The 23,691-nt window shown below is 42.5% G+C and overlaps 1 protein-coding gene across 3 annotated transcripts in view; it reads left to right on the forward strand.

Annotated features, from left to right (window-relative positions):
* The window catches only part of BMERB1 (bMERB domain containing 1), a 59,571-nt gene that overhangs the window by 32,245 nt on the left and 3,635 nt on the right, over window positions 1-23,691 (forward strand). For all 3 annotated transcript variants that reach the window (XM_064725738.1, XM_064725735.1, XM_064725736.1), the window contains exons 2-5: window positions 3,728-3,851; window positions 18,534-18,607; window positions 21,404-21,518; window positions 22,532-22,614. In XM_064725738.1, coding sequence (XP_064581808.1) covers window positions 3,728-3,851; window positions 18,534-18,607; window positions 21,404-21,518; window positions 22,532-22,614 — 396 coding nt within the window. The remainder of the gene's footprint in view (window positions 1-3,727; window positions 3,852-18,533; window positions 18,608-21,403; window positions 21,519-22,531; window positions 22,615-23,691) is intronic.

The raw sequence follows: 23,691 nt of genomic DNA on the forward strand, positions 1-23,691 counted from the left end.
TAGGCTTCAAAGTGCTCAATTTAAGTCCAGTTCAGAACAATGACTTAAAATAATTTTTAGCTGGAGCACCATCATTGGGTGGGCTGAAGAGCAGGTTTGCTGCTGGGTGGTTTCCACATCAGAGAAGTCTCTCAGCTGGTCTGTGCCACCATCCTCTGAGGAGCTTCAGCAGCCATGGGCTGGACAGTCTCATTTAGGATGGCTCAGCCATGGCCAGGATGGAGAAGAGCAGTGCTGGAGAGCTGGGCCATTGCCCTGTGCTGGAGCTCTCCTCCTGCTGGGTCACTGGGGTGGCTCTGGAAGGTGTGACTGGGTTCCAGAACAGCAGAGCCATAAAGAGAAGGCTCTGGAAGGTGTGACTGGGTTCCAGAGCAGCAGAGCCATAAAGAAGAGGCTCTGGAAGGTGTGACTGGGTTCCAGCAGCAGCAGGGCCATAAAGAGGAGGATCCAGAGGGCCCAGCTGGAGCAGACCCTGCACTTGGTGTGGATCCCACCCTTGCAGCTTCTCCCTGCATGTCCCCTGCCAGTGCCTGAGCTGTTCTGGAGCTCAGCAGTGACAATGACATCGTTTGGTTCCACAGCAGAGATTTGGAACCCTCTGTGTCACTGCCAGGCCTCACCTCTGGTTCACAGTGACAATGACAGCCCCAGGTGACAATTAGTAAAGCACTAATGGCTGCAGAACACAGGGGGCCTGTCCCATGGGACCACCACCAGTGACAGCAGCAGGAGCTGGGCTGGTAATTAATCACAGCATCCCTTCCCAATGGCTCTAAACTATTGGCACCAGGTGTGAGGTGTCCTCCCATTTCTCATTGTGTCAATTCAGGCTTCTTTTAACGTTTTCTTTGCACTTATTGACTTAATAGGCAATTTGGATTTTTGTTGCTTTTAAACACAGCTGGCCACTGTTCTATTTCTGGCTGCCACACTGAGGATGAAGTGTGATCATTAAGTTAATACCCAGTTTAACTATACCAGTCTGTGTCTAAATTGAACCAAAGTTATGCATTAATAACTTCAGGCTTTCTTCTTCAGTCCCTCTCACTGTGTGTAATTGCTTGATAATTTTATTTCCCTATAGTAATTATTTTCATGCTATCTTTTTGTGCACACAGTAATATCATTTTACTTGTTTCTTTGTCACTGAAAATTATCCTGGAGATTGCAGAACAGACAAAATAGTTTAATCCTGTCACTGGCTGTGACTAATCTCATTGTTGTCTCCACTTTTACTTTATGAATTTTGTGTCATTACCAGGAAGAAGCTCACTATATGCTAAAAAAATAGTTGACTACTACATACCTGCTTTAAATAAAATAAAATGTTCATTCTTTCTTTTTTGAAAATGTAAGAAACTTCTGTGTGAAGCTGTTCTGAACCATGTCTCAGAGGTGTCATTGCTCACTGGGACAGAGTCAGAGCTTTACTTAAAGGCTCAATAATGTTAACATAATCTTCCCCAGTGGTTCACATCCCAGGAGCTCAAACCATTTTATGAAAAATAATTAATTATCCTTCAGCACAGCTGCTCCCAGGTGAGCCAGTTATCCCTGATGTTAGAAGAGGAGCTGAGAGCCAGAGGTTGGTGTCTGTGGGGAGTGCTGAGGGCTGGGGTGGCAATTCCTGCCCTGGCCTCTCCAGGTGTCCTCACCTGTGCTCCATTCCAGGGTTCAGCCACATCTCCAGCCTTGCACACAAGCTGTGAACTGATGTCTGATGGTTTCTGTGTTTATTTCCCCCACTTTCGAACTTCTGCTGCCTTGCTTGCATTTTTGAGTCTTTTGGAAACACTGCAGAATTTTGGGTCGGTTTCAAAAATCTTTTCTCTGGTTCAAGGACACGTTGAGTGGGATGTGAAGGAGAATCTCTGTTCTGCAAGGGGTCAGAGCAGACTTCTGCCTGTCACACTAATTCCTGTGCTGCTTTAAGCACATCACAAAAAGCTTGTTTGTTCCTGAATTGTTGAAATCAGAGGGTGGAGGCTGACCTCACACAAGCAGTGACACCAGGGCACTTACAGCTAGAGCTGCAGAGTGCAAGTAAATTAGTTACCTTTTTTTTTTTCTGTTTTCTGAGCTCTTGAGAGCTAATTTTATGATATGTATGTGTAATTTATTTATGGTTTATATTCCTCTTTACCAGTATGATTGGCTTTAATTCATGGTAGCATCAGAATAACTTCCCATCTCCTGCTTGTATTTCTGGCAAGCAGTGAAAATGAGAGGGGGCCTGTGAGAACCTCATGACATTTAGACTACACATCAACTAAATATACTCCAACAAACACAATGATTTCTAATAGGGAAATCCATCTTGTACAGGCAGCATTTGTGTGTTCAGACACACAAGACAGCCTTATTCACAGACCAGTTTTACAATTTGAGTTTAAAAACAACTTCTGAAACATGGCTGTTCTCTCATGACAGGCATTTCAAAATCTGTCTCACTTTTTTTTCTCAAGATTCTGTTATCTTGGAAAAAAAAAGATATTTTATTTTTGTTTCTCCACTTTCTTAATTAAGAAAGGAAGTCAAAATTTGCAGATAATACTAGCAGGGTAACTTTAAAAAATATTTAATCTATATTTAAATACAAGGGAAATAGATTTTGTTTATATAGTATAGAATGTTTTTCCTTTGCCTCCATTTTGGGAGAACCATGAACTAAGCTCATACAGGGGCTGTTTGCTGAGATTTTGTAGTTTCATTGCTACTCCAAGTTTTTGTCAGAAATTCTTCTCAGCTGTGCTTAGTCTGTCATGAGGGACTTCAGAATTTGTCTTCTCTTAATTAATTGGACAGCTTATTTTCTGGTGCTTTTTGTCTGCTGTTTTCTGCATAATTATGCTGAGTATAATTTGACCTCTCTATATTTCCCTTTTCAAATCAATACAACTGAAACAGGTTTTTTTTTCAGGAATATCTCAACATTTGGGTACCAAGATATGCAGCCAACCTATTTTTCAGTGTCTAAATTTTTGTTTAACGTGAAGGCCAAGTATGATGAACCCTTGGAATGGGGTTTTCCAGAGGCCAAGCAGTTTCTTTTCCAAACCCATCTCATATAAATTGGTTGCTTTAGGTTCTGTCCATAGCCCTGTTTCTCTCTGGGTTACAGAGATAACACATCAATTATGGAGAAATAATCACAGAAGCACCCTGGCCTTACCAGCTGCCAAGTTATTACTGCAAAGTGCTTTTTCCCATTTTAATGCCCTTGCAGGATGAGCTCCTGCATCATTTCTGAGCCCATCCTTGGCTCCTCTTGGTGGGGCTGGGCTTTAGCTCCAGGGTGAGCAGCAGGGAGAGTTAGAGGGGTTAAATGTGGGGAATATTCATGGGTTTATGTTGCCTGCACCAAGGTAGGACTCTGCAGAGCTGCAGGTAATTGCTCTGAGAGGGTTTTGTGGCAGTGGTATCAGTTCAGGAATGGTGGCTGTGGCTGTGGATGGGGTTGGGATTCCTCAGAGGGATGACTGAGCCTGACTAACAAAATGATTGTCACTTTGGCTTAGGGAGTATTTCCCTTCTAAACTGTTACATTGCAAGTAATCAGAAAAAACAATAGAGAAAGCAGTCAGCACAGCATTCAGCTAGAGTATTTTTTGCTGCTTGAATTAATTACTCCATAGTTAGGTAGCTCTGTGATTTAATTTACATTCCTGAAAAACACCATTAAGACAGTCTGACTGGCTTAATTCATTTTCTCTGCTTCCACACACAGATCAACTTGACATCATTTCAATGGCTGAAACAACAATGATGCCTGAGGAAATTGAGCTTGAGATGGCAAAGATCCAGAGACTTCGGGAAGTCTTAGTCAGAAGAGAATCAGAACTCAGGTTTATGTAAGTATCAATCCCTCTGGGAAAACACTATGCAAAATTAATCAAAATAGGAAAGAATGGTATTTAGAAGACTTTTATCTGCTTGACATTTTAAAAGGGAGAAAGATAAAGAGCATCCCAGTTAGGTGAGCACTTACAAAATGCCGTTGGGAAATGATTTTTGTAGTTGCAAAGGAAATTACTGCTTTTTTATTCAGCACCTTTTTTTATTCAGCACGATTTGCAGAATACATAAAATGGATCTCTTACTTACAAAAGGAAACTTTAGCAAAGTGCCTGTCTCTGCAGCATCTTTTCCTACCTGATTTCAGTCCTTTGTGGCAAGGATATTTGTCTGAACAAAATATCAACAGGTAGGGGATTTGAAGCTTCCACAGTCTAACCTAATTCAGGCTTTATTCCTGCTTCATTAGTGGTCTTAGACAGCTCATGTCACAAGAGAGCAGCACACTGTGCTTTGCACTAATAGCAGCCAAGACTTGACATTTGTTAAATGGAAGCCATTAAGTTATGAACACAAAACACTTTCTGATATATCAAATTAAATATCAATATTCCAAGAGGGATTTCCAAAAAGGTCAGGCATAGGAGCGTCACTGTAGGTTTGTTAATATTAATTCAATTCTGATGGTGAAGGCAATAGGGTTAATATTCCTAAGTCATCAAATTTAGAAATGTATTATTTTGAAGTATCCTCAGTCTGTGAGTATCTGAGGTCAGAAACAAATGCCTTTGCTGACAGGCCAAGAACTTCAGTAGCTCTAAAACCTGCTGAGCTCAGACCCTTGGCATTAATGAAGCTTCAGTAGCCTGAAAAAACTCACTGGCTTTCCGCTTATGTTCAAGTACAGGGGGCTGGTACTTTGACTCTTACACTGGAGGTTAATTTTAGTGCCCTGATTGCATTGCCAGAAGCTGGAAGCCTCACCCCTCTGCAAACAGCACATCTTTGAGTGTTATCCCAGAGACTTCTGCCAGAATCACTGCTTAGACACCTTTGGAGTAAGGACTGGTTATAGTGGCACTGACCTTTAGTAATGCCTTTGTGGTACAAATAAAGTGAACAGGAAAGGTTTTGTCACTCCTGCTCCTGGTAGTCAAATCACTACTTGGTTATTGGTTTGTACATAAATTTAATCTGGAAGAAGCCTCATCATTGAACCCTGCACTTCTCTTGACATTTTCTATATCAAACAAAGCACTGAAATAAACTGCCCCAGTGAATGAGAGCAATTGTTCTGTTTGTTCTGGTATCCAGTCTGCTCTTTTCATTTCCCCCATGCTCACACTCTTTGCTCTGTATTGCCTGGCAGGTGTTTGAGTAAGGGATTTAACACAGGAGAGCTTGCTTATTGAAAAGGGAACAGAGCTGGTGTTCACACTGTGCAGCTGCTCTTCTCCTGGGCCAGATCCCACCCTCTCACCCTGCCTGGAGCTGCCCAGAGCACTGCCAGCCTCTCCCTGGCACAGGCAGGGAAGCTCCTCTGAGCTCCAGCCTGCAGGAGGTTGGCCCAAGGTCCTGGCACAGCAGGCAGGGGACAGAGGGGACCCCAGTTTCTGTCTTTTCTGAGCCATGGAGAGCCACAGACCCTTTCATTCCTTCAGCTGCACAGACCTAATGACCACTTTTCCAGGGATATTCACACAGCTTCCAGCCCAGCTGCTCCCTGCAGTGTGGCAAAGTGTTCTGACACTGCTCATTAATCCTTGAGGCAGTTAAATTCAGTTTGTGAACGCCACTGAATGGAATGGCCAGAGAGAAGCAGTGGTACCCAAGCTAGTGATACCCAAATAATACAGCAGCACCTGCTCTTTACTGCCTCTCATGCTGGGGGTTTGCACTGACAGAAGGGCTTGGCTACATTTGTCTTCAATGACAAATGTGTTTTAATGACCTGTTGCTGAGATTAACAGCACATGTCATGGTTACCTCAGTGGTCCAAGTTTTGTATCTGTTTCACTAAGCAAATTACATAAACTAATTCATAGACATATTGTGGAAGACTTTATATGTAGCCGTATTCTTTTTTTCATTTGATTTCTGAAGCAATGAATTGCCAACATCCAAAGACCAGAAGTCTGTATGTAGGTCATGAATTTTAGTAACTGATTTCTTCTGACAGGACTGGATTCCCCTGGGAATGACCTGTCCAACCAACCAAATGCAGCTGAGCCTCCTCAGCCAGGTTTAGGCAGGCTCAGCTTTGAACACTGCTAACGAGCAGCTCTACACCTACACTCAGAGCACAGAGTGCCAGGGCAGCTTTAATGAGAGCCACAGCTCTTTAGCTTTTGCATCTGCTTTAGCCTTTCCTTTAATTAGAGCAAAAGGATAAAACACACACTTAGCATTAGGGAAACTGTGCGGTATGTTTGTATTCCCTTCTTTGCCTTTCATGCTGTTAGCAACAGAATAGAAATTCTCTTGGGTTAAATTGGTATTTTTTTAATAGTTCTTATGAAAGCATGAACACAGTGAAAGGATTCTGTAGCACTTGCACATCCAGGCACAGCTCACATTTCCAGCTACATTTTTTTAAAATAATGGTTCTTTCTTCTCGCTGTCTGTCTGATCTTTTTATTCACATGCAGCCAGATCCTAAAGCAGGAAGAGTAGACTGTAGCTGTGCAAAGAAAGCAGGGCTCTAAAGCTGTGCTCAGTGTCCCCAGCCCTCAGGGTCACAGCACACACAGCCTGTCAGCTCTGCTTGCACACGCCAGCAGGTGCCACAGCTCTTCCCTGCATTTAAAAATACTCACTCAAGAATAAGACAACAAAACACTGCTAAAAAATACCCCAACCTGTGTTTGAAATACTCAAGAATAAGACAAGAAAACACTGCTAAAAAATACCCCACCCTGTGTTTGAAATACTCACCCAAGAATAAGACAACAACACGCTGCAAGCTGGGCCTGCTGCTGGTGGAAACCACAGCAAGCTCTTCCTCTGTCAGGTTTAACCATGGAGGGAAGAGGCTCTAAGGCTGCTAATGGAATTTGCTATTTTCCTTGAAGAAGATGCAAATGTGGCCATGAAATAAGGACATTAGGCAGAGAACTGCTCCAGGTTAGTTTATCAGCCATTAAAAACCCCCAACCAACCCAACTGATAAAGAACCCAGCAGGCTCTGGATGCTCATGGACATGGAGTTGGGTTGCATATTTCACACTTCTGTGTGTGACCAAGGGAAAGCTGTTCCTGTGTGAGGCCATCAGGAAGGTGAGGCTGTTTCTGGCAGTTCCTCAGCTGTGCTTTGTACAGCACCTGTCTCTTCACACAACCCAAACTCTGCAGGAGGAGTCCTTGGCTGTTCATGGAATCACAGAGCAGCTTGGCTTGGAGGGGACCCACAGACTGGACATGTACTAGTACCCATCACAATTACTTTAAAATTCAGAAGATACATTTATGAACTTGCTGCAGTTTCACTGCCTCTCCATGCCAGGCCCACAAATGCTGTCCCCAGTCCCACAGAGCAGCACATCCTGGTTTTTAGTGACAGACCAAGGATTCACTCTCAGACAAGCACAGATATTTCTGTAGCCTGCCTATCACTGTATTAAAAAAAAAAAAAACTTCACCAAAATAGAGAAAAAACCATCTGTGAGAGCAGTGGGAACAGGTTTTACCCTGTTTAAAAATGAAACAGCTAACAATTTTAAGTGAAGACCATAAATATCTGTACAGTTTCAATACATGTGATTTTCCACTCTTTTGTGCTACTTTGCAGTCTTTGTACACTCTCTTTCCTCTGCCTTGCAGAGAGAAGTGGAAGTTCCTTATTGGTGCACTAAACATAATGTAACCCTCATTTCAGTAATTAAAACTAAAGCATTTAAAGATGAAGTGTTGTCACACAAAGATACATTTAAACAGTGTGACTTTCTGGAACTCTGAAGTGAAGCAAAAATATACACGACAGAAACTCTAACTGACATCTCTGTTTTTCAAAATGTAATAATTTTTATTGCAAAACACAGCTTTTTAAATTCTCCTGCATGAAATTCAATAAAATTAAATATGTGACAGCTTATTCTTAGCCTGAGCCCAGAAATTTTTTGATTTGAAAAGCAAGGAAAGCAGATGAACTCTTACCTATTTGCTATATACTACAGTGAAATAGTTCATCCTGTAGTGTATACTTTATAAGAGGCCAGTTTTCTGATAATCCTTTTCTTTTTATCAATAAAAAGAAACAAAGAAAGCAAAATGAGCTGAAGCAATGGATTAACAGGTCATGATGTTTCCCAAACCCTTGTGCCAATTGCAAGTCAGGTATTAACCTTTGTAAATGTGTCCTTTGCTTTGCTCCTTATTTTTGTTTCCTCATTGAAAACAAAAGGAGGGCAGCTGAAAGCAGCTGTGCTCTTCATACCCAGGAAATCCAGATCACTTCTAGCTGAATACCTGCTTGCTATGAAGAATTACCTGAAGTTTACAAGGAGACAATTTTCAGATTATAAAATCAAGCCTTCCTCAATTAGGTAATGCCACAATTTATATTGTACAATCATATTTTAGCTCAGGCAACCTCAGTCACAGCGGAGCAGATGCACTGTGCTTTGGTCTGTAATTACATTATCAAATGCTATTTTTGTCTCAGGACCCTGCCTTGCTTGGTGCCCAGGATGCACCTCCTCAGGATATGGCCAGGTTATGTAGGAATTGTGGCTGTTTGTAGCATCTCTCCTTCAATGATACTGATACTATCAAATTTCATAAAATTATGCCAGGAGCTGTTGTGACTGTCTCCAGCCAGCCCAGGAAATGAAAATATACCTTGAAGCCATCAGATGCTATCTCCAGCTCTTCCTGGTTTGTTTTTGGAATAGCTGAGAGCTCAGCGTATATAGATCTGAAGGAGACAATATGTACAGACAAGCATCAGTTTACAGCCTGCCAGCATCCCCCTCCTTCACTTCTCAGGCTTCTCTCAGCTCCTTCCTGAAAACATTCTGGATAAAAAGAGTTTTGGGTCAAGCTGTGAATGTTCAATCTGTCTGTGCTGTTGAGGAAAGCAAACACACCACGTCAGAACATGCACACTCTCTCTTCCTTTCCAGTGCTCCTGTCCCACTTCCTTTATTTTCTTCTTTCCTGGTGAGATGACAGACCCAGGAGCTGAGGGAGCTGCTGGGGCAGCATCCTGTGTGTCACACATTTAATGTGTTGCTGCTGTGGATGTGTTTGGCTTCAGAAGCAGTTTAGGACTGCTGGGGGCATGGAAATCTGCTGTGCTGAAAGACATGGTTGTAAAAATGGATGATGCATGTGTTAGCTCAGTTTAGCTGACAGGGACAGGCAGAAAACCCCCAAACCTCTACTGAACTTCAAAATAATTTGTAGTGCAAAATTCATGCATTTTAAAGCACATTAACATGTTTGGACCCAGTAAATATTATTAGCAAAGGTGAGATCATCTCACCAGCAATTCCTCTGGAAAGAGATGCAATTCTTATAAAACAGCCTCCACTGTCCTCATGAAACACAGCCTGTGGGAGATCTGCCTGTGCCTGCCACTGCTGGCTTTCCAGATGGAAAGCAAAGCCTGAAGCCAGCTTTATTGGATGACCTTGAACTAAAACTGTGCAAGTTGCTTCCACCTGTGATAGCTGTCTTGGGATGGTTATTTCTGCCATGTAGGTGCTACTGAATGGCAGTTTTTTAATGTGTAGGGAATAGAAGATATTAAACATAAAGCCCTATTAGATTGCTTTAGGCAATTACTGAAAACATTTTATTTGTTAAACTTTTTTTTTTTAAATGTGTAAAAATGCTATAAATGCAGTTGTGTATTTGCTTAATGTCTGTGTGATTATAACATCTCTAAACTAATACTGTGAAGAGGCCAAATTCACCTCCACACTGGCTCAGAACTAAAGTTGGTCATTGCCTTTGTACACTCTCAGTACACATTAGTAGATGACTGCCTTTTCTCCAGAGTACTCATAACATCTACATCATCCAAATTCTGCATAGTTCTAGTCAGGATTTTGGACCATTTTACACTATTATGTTTGTTTACTTGAAATCCCAGACCTTTTGTGTAGAAAAGTTTGCTGCAACTTGACTTTGCTGTTCCTTCATTAGCTGTCCAGAGTACATCGTTTATCCCCAGTTTGGTATTTTTTTCTTGCTTCAAATCAGGCTTACTTTTTCTTTACTTGCCTTTATAACCTTTATCCTTCTCTTGGTTTGCAAACTCCATGAATCTCAGTTGTCCTGCTGTGGTATTGATGTATCCATTGCTGGAAGCAGCTGAGGTGGGACAGTCAGTAATGATCATTCTGGAGGGTATTGGGTAGAATGGTAGAATCTCAAACTTAGGGCAAATTCATGGGGAAAATGTAAACTCTGTGTTCCTTTGAATAACAACAGGACATCCACAGAGGTCAGATGAAGTCTCACCTTTGTGTCAGTTCAGTATGCACAGCACATTTTATTTTAAATACAGAATTATTTTATACAGGTATATTATTTAAATATACAGGTATATTATTTAACAGATATATACAGGTATATTATTTATACAGGTATATTATTTAAATATACAGGTACTTTAAATACAGAAAGGCCTCTCTGCTGATTGCCTGCCTTAATGCAACCCCTGCAAAGGGAAACAACCCCAAAGTACACAAGAACTGCTGAAGTGAGAGCTTAATTCCCTTGGTGATGGCAACCTTAAATAAACCAACTGAGAAATCCCATGTTTTAATTTAAAATGAGTGCAGTAAATCTAGTAGACACAAAGTGGGAATACGAAACAAACAGTCTTATAACTGGCTGAGCTCAGAAAGCAATGCTGCAAAGTAACAGAAAAATGTGTTCATGGGGGGTTCCATTCTCAGGTGAGAAAAGGCAGCAGTAATTGCTGTCTCTGTATGAACCAAGTTCATTTCAAATTTTAATTCTTTTCTGAACTAAATACTTTAACACTCCTAAAAGTGTCTCACTAATGTGACATCAACTCTGATTTCTCGGTGGCTTCATGCCTTGTGTGGCAACAGAGCCCCACACTGAGCATCACCCTGGGAAGGGACAGTGAGAGGAAGGAGATGAAACAGGCTGGCAGAAGTGTGAGGAGCAGTGCTAACTCACTGCTTATATTATTGCTAAGCAGGCATTCTGACTTTTGCTTTCTTGGGTACTTTTGATTCTTTTGCTTTTCCTTTTTTCCTTTGTACTGGATGTTATCTGTTTTCTGTCATCTCAGGCTAAGCAGGAATTCCCTTAGGATTGTTTACTTCTGTGTTCATACCTGGTACTTTTCTCTGAGTTTTGCACCTTGCTGTTACTGCAGTGTAAATAAGTAACACCAGCAAAACCAGGTTTTTGCTCAGGAATAGAGCTGTTGTTGTCAGTGTTTTCTGATAAGATCTGTCTTTTCATGGAAAGGAGCAATAAATCTTCTCTCCTTCACAGTTCTGAAATCTTAACAATACAGCTTCACTTATTGTGATTTCCTACCTTTTTTTTTTTTTCTTCCTGATTGTATCTTGCTCTCAGAACATAGGATGGACTTGGGGAGGCTGTAGAGGAGGAGGCAGCTGTGTGATGATACATATTATTCAATAAATAGAAATGTCAGGTTGTCAGCTTCAGGAGATAAGGCACCAGGAGGAGAAACACCCAGCCCAGCTGTAAGGTACTGGTGCAGCCTGGTGTGGCCCAGGCTCTCCTGCATGACAGGGGGAGGTTGTGGCTGTGTCACACTGAGCTTTGCCTCCCAAGCACACTGGAAACAACCAGAGCCCTTGAGGAAATAACCAGGGAACTGCAAGCTATGAAATGGCACAAGGTGCTTTTGTAATGTCAGATGGTCAAAGCTCGAGGTCTCTGGGATTAGGAACAGCATTTCCAGGGCACTGCCAAGGGTGTGGGAGCCCCAGGGATGTCACTGTGCCTGCTGAGGTCCAGCTCTGCCAAGCCTCCCAGCTCCTCACATGCCTGGAACCCTCAAGAACAAGAGTTCAGGACAGAATTGCAAAGTTCTGCACTGTGCACTTTAAGCTAAAGTGCAGAGATAGCTCTGCCAGAGGAAGGAAAATGCCTTAGTTCAGTTGGATCTCTGCAGCCCCATCTCCTTTGCCCTGTTTGACAGCAAGCCATCAACCCCAGAGGAAAACACAACATTATACTTTCAATGTGAGGTTGTAAAAATGGTGCATTAAAATACTCTGAAAGGAAAAGCAATTTTTTAGTGGTGCATAATGATAAACTTATCATTCGGAAAGTATTTAATTAATTGTAAACTTGGTAGTTGAAATGCTTTTGTCTTAGAAAAGATTTTCATTATTGTCTCTGTTGAATAGCTAGAAAAACAGTTCTTTAATAGAGAACTTTCTTTAAACAGCATTTTCTACATTGAATATGTGTTGTGGTTGTCACAAAATGTTGGTAATAGAAGAAGCAGCAGCTTTGATCTTCGACCTTGTCATGCAGAAATTTAGCACTGTATTTCCAGATGTAACCTTTTATCCCAAATTGTTCTTCACTTCCCAGCTCTACCTGTGCTGTGGTTTGCAGGAGTGGAAGGGGCAGGGGTTGTCCCCTGGGACCCCCCAGCCCATCAGGCACTCACAGAGCCTGGCCCCCCTTTTGGGCAGCTGAGCTTCCTCCAGGCCAGGATGTTCTGCAGTAAAATGCCCCTTGCCCTGTGGTATTTCACTGGTCCTTGTCACTGGTCTGCTGCTATAAATAGGAGAGTAACCAGTGAATTGAAAAGCCCTGGAAGGGACTGTGAGTGTTTAATTTTATACCAGAAACCTTTATATTATTTTCAGCTGGGATAACAAATAGTTGCTTTTCTGGTTTTAAAAATAAGAAAAGGTCAAACATGAAGGCAAATGAAGAAGGAAATGTATCATTGATTCTGCTGGAGACAATGACAATGCACAGCCAGACCTAGAGTTTCCTCCTTCCTGTGCCTAATATCCAAAAATAGAACTACCAGAGCAGGTCAAATGAACCAGGCTCTATTTTTTTGTATAGAATCTTCTGTATGCTGCTGCAAAGGGCTGATACTTGTGAATTGAAATCTGACTTCTCTACTGTCTATACGTTTTTAGACAAATTAACTTAGTCAATTTTAGCCACACAGAGAAATATTCCCCTCCACAGTGGGGCAATTTCAGGAAAATTCCTCTTGTTACTATTGATCCATGGCAGAACTTTGTAACTGGCACAGGAGATGGCCAAGCTCAAGAGAACTGAGCAATGCCCCAGTGAAAATGAAAAACAGACATTCCCTCTAGACACTGTTCTGAATTTATGTGAAATATACCTTAAATATGACCCTTCTGGGACTGGGAATTTCAAATGCCATCTTCAATTCTCTGAAACAATAGCTGAATTACATTACTGTGTTATTCAGTACATACAAGCTGTGGTTCAGCAGCTTCTGTGCAGTGTTCCTCCAGCAGAGAGCACTTCCAGCAAGGAAAGTCAGACCCATTTCCTTTAGTAGAGCTCAAACCAGGAGCTGTGAGAGTCAGACCCATTTCCTTTGGCAGAGCAGGAGCTGTGGATTGGGAGCTGCCCTGCCAAGGCTGGCCAGCAATCTGTTCCCTTCACTGCCAGCTCTGTGTCCTGCAGCACCAGCAGCACCAGGTGCTGAGCTCAATATCAGTGACAAACACACACCAAAATGACTCAAACAACCTGTTCTGGATTCATTAAATGTTGCCTGTGATCTCACAGATTTATAATTAGCAGATTTAAGGAACTAAGCCAAGCTGACAGGGACAAAAAGGAGTCAAATGTAGCATCAGGTGGAGGTTGGTCTCTTCTCCCACGTAACAAGCAACAAGGCAGGAGGAAATGGACTCAAATTGCATAGGGAAGGATTAGATTGGATATAAGGAAAAATGTTTTGACTGAAAGGGTGATCAGGCATTGGAACAGGCTGCCCAGGGCAGTGGGGGAGTCACCATCCCTGGAATTGTTCAAAAGGCATCTGCATGTGGCACCTGGGGATGTGGTGCCATGCTGAGGTAACTGCTGAACTCCATTGTCTTAGAGGCATTTTCCAGCCTCTAAGAGTTCAGTGATTCTGTACATTTATAGTGCTCTGGTAGTCCCAAGGACACTTCCACCATTGCAGATCCCCCACAGCTCTGGCAGAGCCATGAGCACCTGCAGTACCCAAGGGCAGCCTCCCCTCAAGGCCCTCCAGTCTGCAGCTTGACATCATCCCCATCCCTAAAGCAATTCTCTTTATTTCTACACATCTCTTTCCTTCAATCCCCCAAATTTCTCCATCACTGCTGATGGTTCTTGGCTGGTTTCAGCCTGCTCACCACCAAGGAGATGACTTTTTATCCCTGCATGGAGACCTTTGGTTACATAATCATGTCAGCTGTGACTTAGCATGACACCTGATTCTCTGGCCAGCTCCTGGACTGGCACTATCAAATCTTCAGAAACTCCAACAATTACAAGCATTTTACTCCTGGGGCAGGAATGTATTAAAACAGAACTAAAAATAATCTTAGTGCCTGCAAACCCTCCTGGAAGGAGGGAAGGAAACCAGCAAACCTGGTCTACATTCCATTTTTAACTTCAAGCACTTTAATCCAATAACAGAAAACAAAGGAAATCTCAGACCTCCTCTTACAGACATGCTGGAGGGAGCACAGATCTATTTCTAGCTTTGAAAGTCATTCAGCAAAGGCAGAAGCTCTCCAGACACACTGAACTGCTCTGCTCATCCTGAAATCAATGGAAATGATATTTGATGCTTATGTTGGTGTTACTAATAGTTCTTACACTCAAGTATGAAGTATTTGTCAGTCTTGTTGGCCATGTCTTTTTTTTGGCTGACCATTAAGGGGGGTGTTAAGTGATTTTTCTCTGAGCTTCCACTATAATTTTTCCTTTATTCGTATGAATGTCTCTAGATGGCACCTAGGTCGTACACTGGGGAATTCAGATTTCTTCCTTGGCTGAGAAGAAGATAGAAAAATTCAGCTGCTGAAGAATAATTTCTACTGAAACAAAACAAAACAATTCTTTTGTGTCTGGTACAGAATATCTCTTTTTTGAAAGTCCTGCCTCCCATTTTCTTGCAGAGCCCCAGGGGCTTGCCAGGCCCAGCTGGAAGGGAGGGCTCTCTTGCCCTGCTGCCCTGGTGCCGATGGTGCCAGCAGAGGTGACTCATTGTCACCTCCCTGCAGCATGGCAGTGGCAGTGCCCAGGGCACTCTCCCCTGCTGGCTGGACACAGAAACATGTCATGGGGCTGAGTCACTGTGCCAGGGCTCTGCAGGCTCCCCAACCCACTTATTTTCCTGTCATTTGGTGCCATGTTTAGAAAATCTTCTGCTCCCGCTGTTTCTTCATTATGAGGTTTGGTTTTTTTGTTGTTTCTTTCTGGCAAACAGAGAATCTGCTTGTAGGTTGTGATGATATAGCCTGAAATACCCTGAGAGAAAAGACTAATATGTGCTTGTGTGCTGTCTCCAAGCATGCAGAGGGGGTTCTGCAATGAGCCATCAAGAAAGGGAAGAGCAGAAGTGCAGGCAGCGTGTCAGGAATCCACAAAGCACACTGAGAATCCATCCCTAGTTCAATACTGTTGCAATTACTCCAGGAATGGGTCTGGGCTCCTAACCAGAGAAATGTTTTATCATTCTCATAACTCATGTGTTTAGGGTTCCTGGGCAGACATTTAAAGCTCAGCTCTGGAGGAGAAACTGCCATATGTAACTGCTGTTTGCTTCACTGGTGGTTTTTGTACAATGTGAAAAGTGTCTTCACAGGGACTGAAGAGAATGTACCAACTCTTCCAGAGAAGAGAAAGAACTTCTGTAGGTTAAGGGACCCAAAGAATATTTTCTTCTCTACCCTGCCGATTGCTGCATTCCTTAACATTTCCAAAAGCACTGTTTACTTCCTAAAGAGGTCTGACAGTAATACCAAGATGCTCTCAGTCAAACCCTGCTGACCATTCACATTCAGTATTATTTTCTGGCAGATGTGGGATATGGTTTATCGTTACAAGGAACCATAGATCCTGCTTTCATTAAATCAGATGGATGAAGTTTGGCATGGTCTCATATGTCCTTCAGCCCTCTCTTTCATCATGTAACCTCTTTTTTTATTACTTTTTGCTAATCAGCACTGTGGAGTGGATGAAGCACAAAGGCTGTTGGACACAGATGGGAAGAAAGATGTTCCATGTGCTTGAGGGGATTGGTGCAGATGGTAGGTTCAGGTTTTGCCCATCAGCACAATGCACCAGCCTGCAGAACTGGGACTCGGGAGAGGTCATCTGCCTTTTTGGAATTCATGTGGTCACAGAGCTGTTACAGACCTAAAGTGCTTTGGCCACGGATTTACTTCTCTGCTGTGTGTTACAAGGCAAACAAAAGTTTACAATGTTTAGGTCTCAGGAGAAAGACATGCTGAGAATATACGTGGAGTACCAGCTACATGCTCTGTAGTCAGACTGAAAACCAGCCAAAATAATGGGGAGAAAGTGCAACTGAAGTTGCACCATGTGGCCAGTACCTTAGCCACAAGTTAGGGACTGTAGGGAGTGCTGAACATGAATGATCTTGCTCAATTGGAAAATACTGCTGGTGGTATTTTAAATTCCTGAAAATCCTCAGAGAAGAGCAGTGCCATTAGCTTTTTGGAGTTTCTAAGTGAGGGCAGGGAGCCAAAGTGATATAATAAAGTATTTAATTAGTGTATTTCAGAGCTTCTCAGAATGAAGCCAAATCTTTTGAATTGGAAAAAAATCCTCTCTGTCTATCACAGAGATCTCTTTTGTAGAAACTCACTGTTCTCTTTACTAGTTGAGAGTGTGGCCTGATATAATTTGATTACAGCAGTTCAATATTGAACATTTCTTGCCAAGAAAATGTCATCTTTGCTAGGCATGGTCATCTTAGTCAGATGTACCAACATGCCACCCAAAGTGCTTGAGCACTGAATAGATAAAGAGCTGTGAGCCTTGCTCATATCCCAGCACATTTTGAATTCTCACTCTCCTGGGAGGACAGTTTAAGATTAATTGATAAAAGTAATTCCAGCACCATTTAGTGTGATGGATCTCAAGAGTAAAGCAGGCTTTGCTTGGGATGAGAGTGAATAATATGGGGAACCTAAGTCAGAATATTCATCAGTAAAAGCATCTCTGCCTTCAAGTGTCCTAAACACACAGAGCAAAGGACCTTGCTCCAGTCCTGAGGCAAACATGCTGCTCTTCCCAACAAAACCAAGTCTTACAAGACAGATGGGCAGTGGAAGAGCAGTTCCCAGTGGAAGTGACAGGGGTACACAAAGAAGGAAAAGAGGTCAGCAATAAAGATTATTAGGAGAGGTATTTCATGGTTGTATTTTGGGAGGAGAGGGTGAAAAGGCAGCAGGAATAGCTGTCATAGCACAGGGAAAGTAGCAGAACAGGCAAGATGGAGTTAACCCAAGCAGCAAATAACAGGGATCAACATGTTTTACTAACAAGAGCAAAGCAGCTGAAGGACAGCTCCCTGCAGAGACCTGCAATCCTGGCAGAGGCAGCATGGAGAATAAAAGCTCCTGGGGTGTGATTAAAGTCTTATTTGTGCCAGAAACACCTACTTTTCCCACTCCTCACTTAATTCAATGATTTGGCTGCATTGTCCTTTGGGGGCTCTCTCACACACACACACAGTGCCAGCCCTGCTCTGATGGCACTTCAGCTGCTCCAGGGGCCCAGGCAGCAGCAAATCCCCTCCTCAGGCACAGGATTGTGCAAAACAGAGCCCAGAGATCCGTGGGCAGGGAGGGTGTTGGTGAGATCCAAGCTGAGAATGTACAATTAATCACACAGGCTGGGTTTGTGCTCTTCAGGGGGTGATCTCCAAATGAAAGCCCCAGATGTGCCCTTGGAGCCAACACCTGAGCCCTGGCTGCCCCTGTGGCACTGGGATAAAACCTGTGCCAGGAGGATGATGCTGATGCTGCTGCCTTCCAGGGCAGTGATTCAGTGGCAGCTCTCAGGAGAAGCAGCAGTTTCAATGAGAGCTGAAGGTGCAGTTTCTGCTAATGTTATTTTTCTTTTTAAAGCTGTCTGCTGTGTCTTAATATTAATGGGCTTTCTGAGCATATCAAGGATTTGAAGCATTTAACAATAACCATGGAGGACATTCACCCAAGGCACAGAACCTCAGATAAATGCCAAATTATGTCAGTTTCCAGATCTCTGTTGTTAGAGCTGAATTATTAGTAGGGTCACAAGGAAAGCTGCTGGTAGAATATGAACCTTGCCCTGGCTGTGCCAAATAATCTGTCACCCTCTGCTGCCCCTTCCCAGGCTCTCTGCTGTTCTTGCTCTTTCCCTGGTGAAAACTCTTGCTGCAGTAAGTGCAATAAAGCTCACCTGTCTTTTCCCAGGACCATTATGGATACAGAATGTTTTTTGGTGCTCAAGAAAGTAAAATTTGAAATTATCCACAGTGACAGGTATGAACCTACACACAAATTAGTAGTAAGACAAGTAACAAAGGGCTCAATGGGCATTTAGTATTAAATACCCTTTGCTTTCTGTGAAACTTGGTGAGCCAAGAGTGTCAGGATCCCTTTGAGGCTGGCAGCTCCCAGGTAAGGCCAGGGCCAGGTACTCAGATCAGACCTGGCCAATCCCATCAGCACAGAGTGGGGTTTGCATGTCTGACCATGCTTTTTCTGTTTCTGCAGGATGGATGACATCCAGCTGTGCAAAGACATTATGAACCTTAAGCAGGAGCTGCAGGCTTTGGTAGCAATCCCAGGTAATGGCTGTCTCCCCCCAGTGTCAGGATAACACCTGATGTGCTCCTGGCACCATCCCCACCCATGCCCCAACAACCTCCTCCCCACAAGGTGCAGTTTCAATATCTTTCTCCTCCAGTCCTCATTTTTAATTCCCATTTTCCTGCCCATCTCTAATCTCTGTCTCTAAATTTCTTTTCATGCTGTATTTCCCTGCTCCCATGGCAGCAACCCTGCAGACATCACTCAAACAAGGAGCACATTCCTTATTTCTTGCACTCCCCTGGCAATCTCAAGGGAACCAAGTGGCACAGAGATTGTCAGGTAAAAAAGACAAGTGCTGAGATACCAGAGATAAAAGAGGGAAAGGAGAAGGATTTATAACCATCACTGTGAATGTGATTGATTTTTTCCTTGCTACACCAATCCATTATCACACCTGTAGTTAAATTTACCTTCTAGGATCAAGAAGAACAGGTTTCTATGAAAAGCAAGGCCCAAAACTCTGTTTTTTGTTTTGCCATAAATCTCTGCAAATTCAGTGTTTGAAGGAGGGACAGAGCTGTGGGCAGTTCTGCAGTTTGTGGCTCAGAACTCCAACTGCTATCAGTGAGGAATTCCATTTCTCTACAGCCTTCCCATTTCAGATGATCCACAACAGCCCCACTCTATTCAAGGAAAAAATAGATCCTGCAAAACACTCAGCAACTGCAGCAGGCCAATACGCCACATGTTACTGCCCAGCCTCCAGCACCCTGCAGAAATAATTTGCTTACCTGCTCCTGCTTAACTATAAAGTCCAAGTTTTGTCTATCCTTTGGTTATCCTCATTTTTCCTCCTTTTATTTTTTTGTGCAACTTTGAAGGACAACTTTGTCCTTAGAAAGGAGAGAGAGGGGCATTTGTGACATAGGAAAGAGATCTATTCTGAAACCATCACTTTTAGCTGTGCGAAAACTTTGCCACATTTTGCACCTAACAGAAATAGATTAATAATATTTCTCACTTTTTCTTTCCTTATACTTCTTAGTAGAGGTCACATTTAATTTTTAACAACAACGCTGCTGGTTCATTATTTGTTCTAATGGAAAGGATTACAAATCCTGGAAAATATCTGTGAATGCTGCCCCTTGCCTCACTTTCCTGATCTGCAGCTTTCCTGTACTTGGAGCTAACAGATAGGGTTAATCAGCTTTCACTCTTTTGGTGTTCCTGCTGTTTGGGTTTTTTTTATCTTTTATAAGTGATTTTCCAGTCTCAAGGCCTCAAGCAGAGACCCACAGAGAGCAGTTTCTCCTTAGAACTTCACAAATCTCAGCTCATTTAGGAGTCCAAGAGGTGCAGCTCCAGCAGCAGCGTCTGCAGGCAGGGTCACAGGAGCTTGGTCCTGACAAAGACAAAGCAGCTGCTGGCAGTGACTTTGTGCTGACACAGCATGTGCCTGACCTGGAAAAACGCTTTCCAGAAATGGATTCATTCACAGGATCTCCACCATCATTTTCCTGTAAGAATACAGGTTTGTATGGAGAGCTGCTCTTTGGTTTCAGTGGACACAGTCTAGCCAGTTTCAGTAGATGTGGAATCAGTCTTTTAGTACATAGAATATGAAATATTTTGCCACATATACTAACATTTTTAGTAGACAGTTTCCTGAAGGATATAATGGGAGAGCACATCTCAGTTTAGGAAAGGGATAGATTGAGAGGAAGTAGAAAGGATCTTCTATCTTCAGAAGTGAGGGGAGTCCTTGCTCCTTAGCCATAACAGATAAAGCAGAAAAAAGCAGCCACTTCTAAGCACTATTTTTTTTCTTAAATCTACTAAAAACAATAGTTTTCAAGTGTCTGATTAGTTTGGCTATTTAAAGTGTCTTATAACTTAATCAGCAGCCACAACACAGCTCAGATGATCAGACTGCAGAGCTCGCTCTGCCTCCCCCACTCCCACTGTACTGAACTGGGCAGTTCTGCTGCCCAAAGCCCAAAATCTTGATTTAATACAAAGCATCTTCATAGCTGTTCAAAATTTTCAGCTTCTCAGAGAAATACATGAGCCTGGATTTGCCTCTGGCTTTCTCATCTCTGCTGCACTTGCAAGGTTTGAAGAGTTCTGTCTTAAATACATTTGCTTTATAGCCTGAAACGACAGCTCTGTAATCCCTAACATTTATGACTTTTAGTTTGCAACAGGCACATCTTACATGCCACAAAAATTGTTGTTTACAGACAACCTAGCCATTCCAGGCTGGCCAATTAACAAGGACATATATTAATTACTCAGATTTTTGAAGTACAGGGGAAATAAACTTGCATTTATTTTTCCACATTTTACATTTGATGCTGTTGGTGTGGATTTGCAGCTCACCTGCCTTGTCAGAATAGAAAAAAAGGTGTTGTTTTCAACAGCCAAAACTGTCTTGAAACACAGAGAAATACAGAGAAATAGTTCCTTTTGGTGTGATCTCCTTTCCCCTGAGGTCAGATGGAGTTTGCACATTGGATTTTAACAAAGCATCTGGAACTATTTTCTTGCCAAAGCTCTTAAAAATTTCCCAAGCAATGTCTTGAAGAGTCATTGCAAATTAAAAGCAGGCTGAGCAAACCCCACGGAGCCTCAGCCCATTAAGCTGATCAGAGCCCAGAGCAGCGAGAGAGGAGAGCAGAGGCAGTGACCCAGCTTGCTGGGCTTTGGTGACTCAGGCTGGAAAACCATTGACTTCAATCAGCAGCTGATCCTCAGACATCTGCACCCTCCCACACCACCCCCTCACGCTCCCCAGAGCCCAAAGTAACACACTCTTCTCTCCTTTTGACCAGAAAAAGAAAAAACAAAGATGGAGAAGCAGAGAGAGGATGAGCTGATTCAGAAGATTCATCGACTGGTACAAAAAAGAGATTTTCTTGTAGATGATGCAGAGGTGGAGAGATTAAGGTAAGAACCAAGAGCAACTGAACTTATTTAGTGGCATTCCACAAGCCTAATAATACAATAGATTAAGTGACAAAATTTAAATCAACATTAATGGGAGAGAATTGGTCCTTCAAAACAACTTACCAAGTTAAAAGCCTACTCTCCATTCCATAGGAAAACCATTAAAATTAGATTACTCTAATTCTGTGGCTCTTTATCCCATTAATGATTCGGTCATCTCATGAATAACAGTGAGCTTTGGTCTCTTTATTTTCCTACCAGAAACAACCTGGGCATTTACCATTGAAAAGAAAGGGATTTATGCTGCTACCAGGGAATTCTCTTGGGATAAGAAGCAGACATGAAATGGAATTCTACAAGGGGCATATTTGTAGACATCTAAAATCCTCCTTTTTAAATTATTCATGTTGTCAGGTTTACTCCTATTCCCATTTTGTCATGGAAAAACAACCTAAACCAACTAAAAAGGACCCAGCAGTACAACCCTACCTAAGACATGGGCAGGTTCTGAAGGGTTTCATCTCCCAAAGTATTAGCCCAAAGTTGTAGGCTTCCTCAGAAGTTCACTTCCAGCATCCAAATCCAATCTTTGGTTTGAGATCAGCACTCTACAGAGTCAGTTTTGCTCCTACTTCCCCCTCATTCAGCAGCAGAGACTCAATCCATTTATCCAAAGTGACAATATCTCCTCCAACACATTGACATTCTGAGCAGGCAAGGAGAGGATTTGGCAAAGCTGATCAAAGAGAGCTGGCCAGAGGCAGCAGCTGACAAGGAGCCTGAGCTAGAGCTGAACCAGAGCTCTCACTGAGCCCTGTGTGCACATCACCAAAGCCTCAGCAGCAGTTTTCATTTATGCAAATATTTTGCTTTTTAATAAGCGACAAAATTAAATGTTTCTAAAAATAGTAAAGAAATTAATTGTTTACTAGTGACTTGATCCTAGCTGCTCTAGCTTTTGCTGTCCCGTTTACAGAGAAAACTCATTCCTCTATTTTCCTTTTTTCCACCAGGGAAAAGGAAGAAGACAGGGAGATGGCTGAGTTCCTTCGCACCAAGTTAAAACCCATCGACAAAGCAACACAGTCTCCTACCAGTGAGTTCCTAACCATTAAGAAAAAAACAAGAGCAAAAGAAAAAACTCCAAAGACAACTGATTATAAGAGCATTTTCACTCTGGCAAAAGCTAGGTGAAGCTAGCTAGATCACCTAGGAACAACTCAGGGTGTCAGCAGCTGCTGGCCACTTAGACTTGAGATAGCAAATTACCCCTTAAAACTGAATTTCAGTCATCTATGGCCACTTCAGATTGCTCTGTATGTTTTAAATATGCAAATTATATTTGTGTACACAGTGCCACAATCTGCTTTTCTAAGCAGTTTGATTTTTATTAATAATTTTCCTATCTGTTTCTGCAAAAATAATGGAAAAAAACCTCTTCAGGTCCATCTGAAGCAAAGTTCACCTGATTTACTGCAGTCAAGATGGAAACTAGAGAAAAAACTGCAAAGTTCTACAGCTGACCCAAATTTCTTACATATTACCATCAGAAATAGGCTTTTGAACCACCCCAACCAAACCACTTGTAGGCAGAATGGAAACACACTGGTTTCTGAGAGACAAAGTGGATTTCATGGTGCCTCAGAAGCTTTTAGTGCAGCTTTCAAACAGAACAGTCACAGCCACAGCAGGAGCTGTAGCAGCTCACGGATTGATTTTGCCCTGTCTCGAGATGAGCTCTCAGGCAGAGTCAAGTGAGAGCAGTGCCCTTCTTGGAGAGGTCCAGCAGCTGAAGAGGTTTGAATCAAACATTGTGCCATTTTGCACAGATCAAGATCTTGCTCAAGAGTTCCAGAGGGACTGGGATGACCTTGAAGTTGAGAAGAGACATTTTAAGATGCATCACTAATTATTTATACCCCCTTAGTCACAGGGAGCATGACTCATCTCCCTTGTTTGTTTACTTTCTCATTGCTTTTAAATGCAGTTTTAAAGATGAAAAGATTCTTTTCACCCTGAAAAATGAAAACCTACCTTTATCTTGTTCCCTTAATTACAACATCCAAGCCAACGAGAGAATAAATCCTAGCAATACTTTTGTCCTTCAGCTCCTTTCCTTGCTGGAAATTAAAAAGTGAAATGACTTTGTGAAAGGACCCATGGCTGTGAAAGG

Source organism: Zonotrichia leucophrys, chromosome 14 (assembly GCF_028769735.1).
Source record: "Zonotrichia leucophrys gambelii isolate GWCS_2022_RI chromosome 14, RI_Zleu_2.0, whole genome shotgun sequence".
NCBI classification, from domain to species: domain Eukaryota; kingdom Metazoa; phylum Chordata; class Aves; order Passeriformes; family Passerellidae; genus Zonotrichia; species Zonotrichia leucophrys.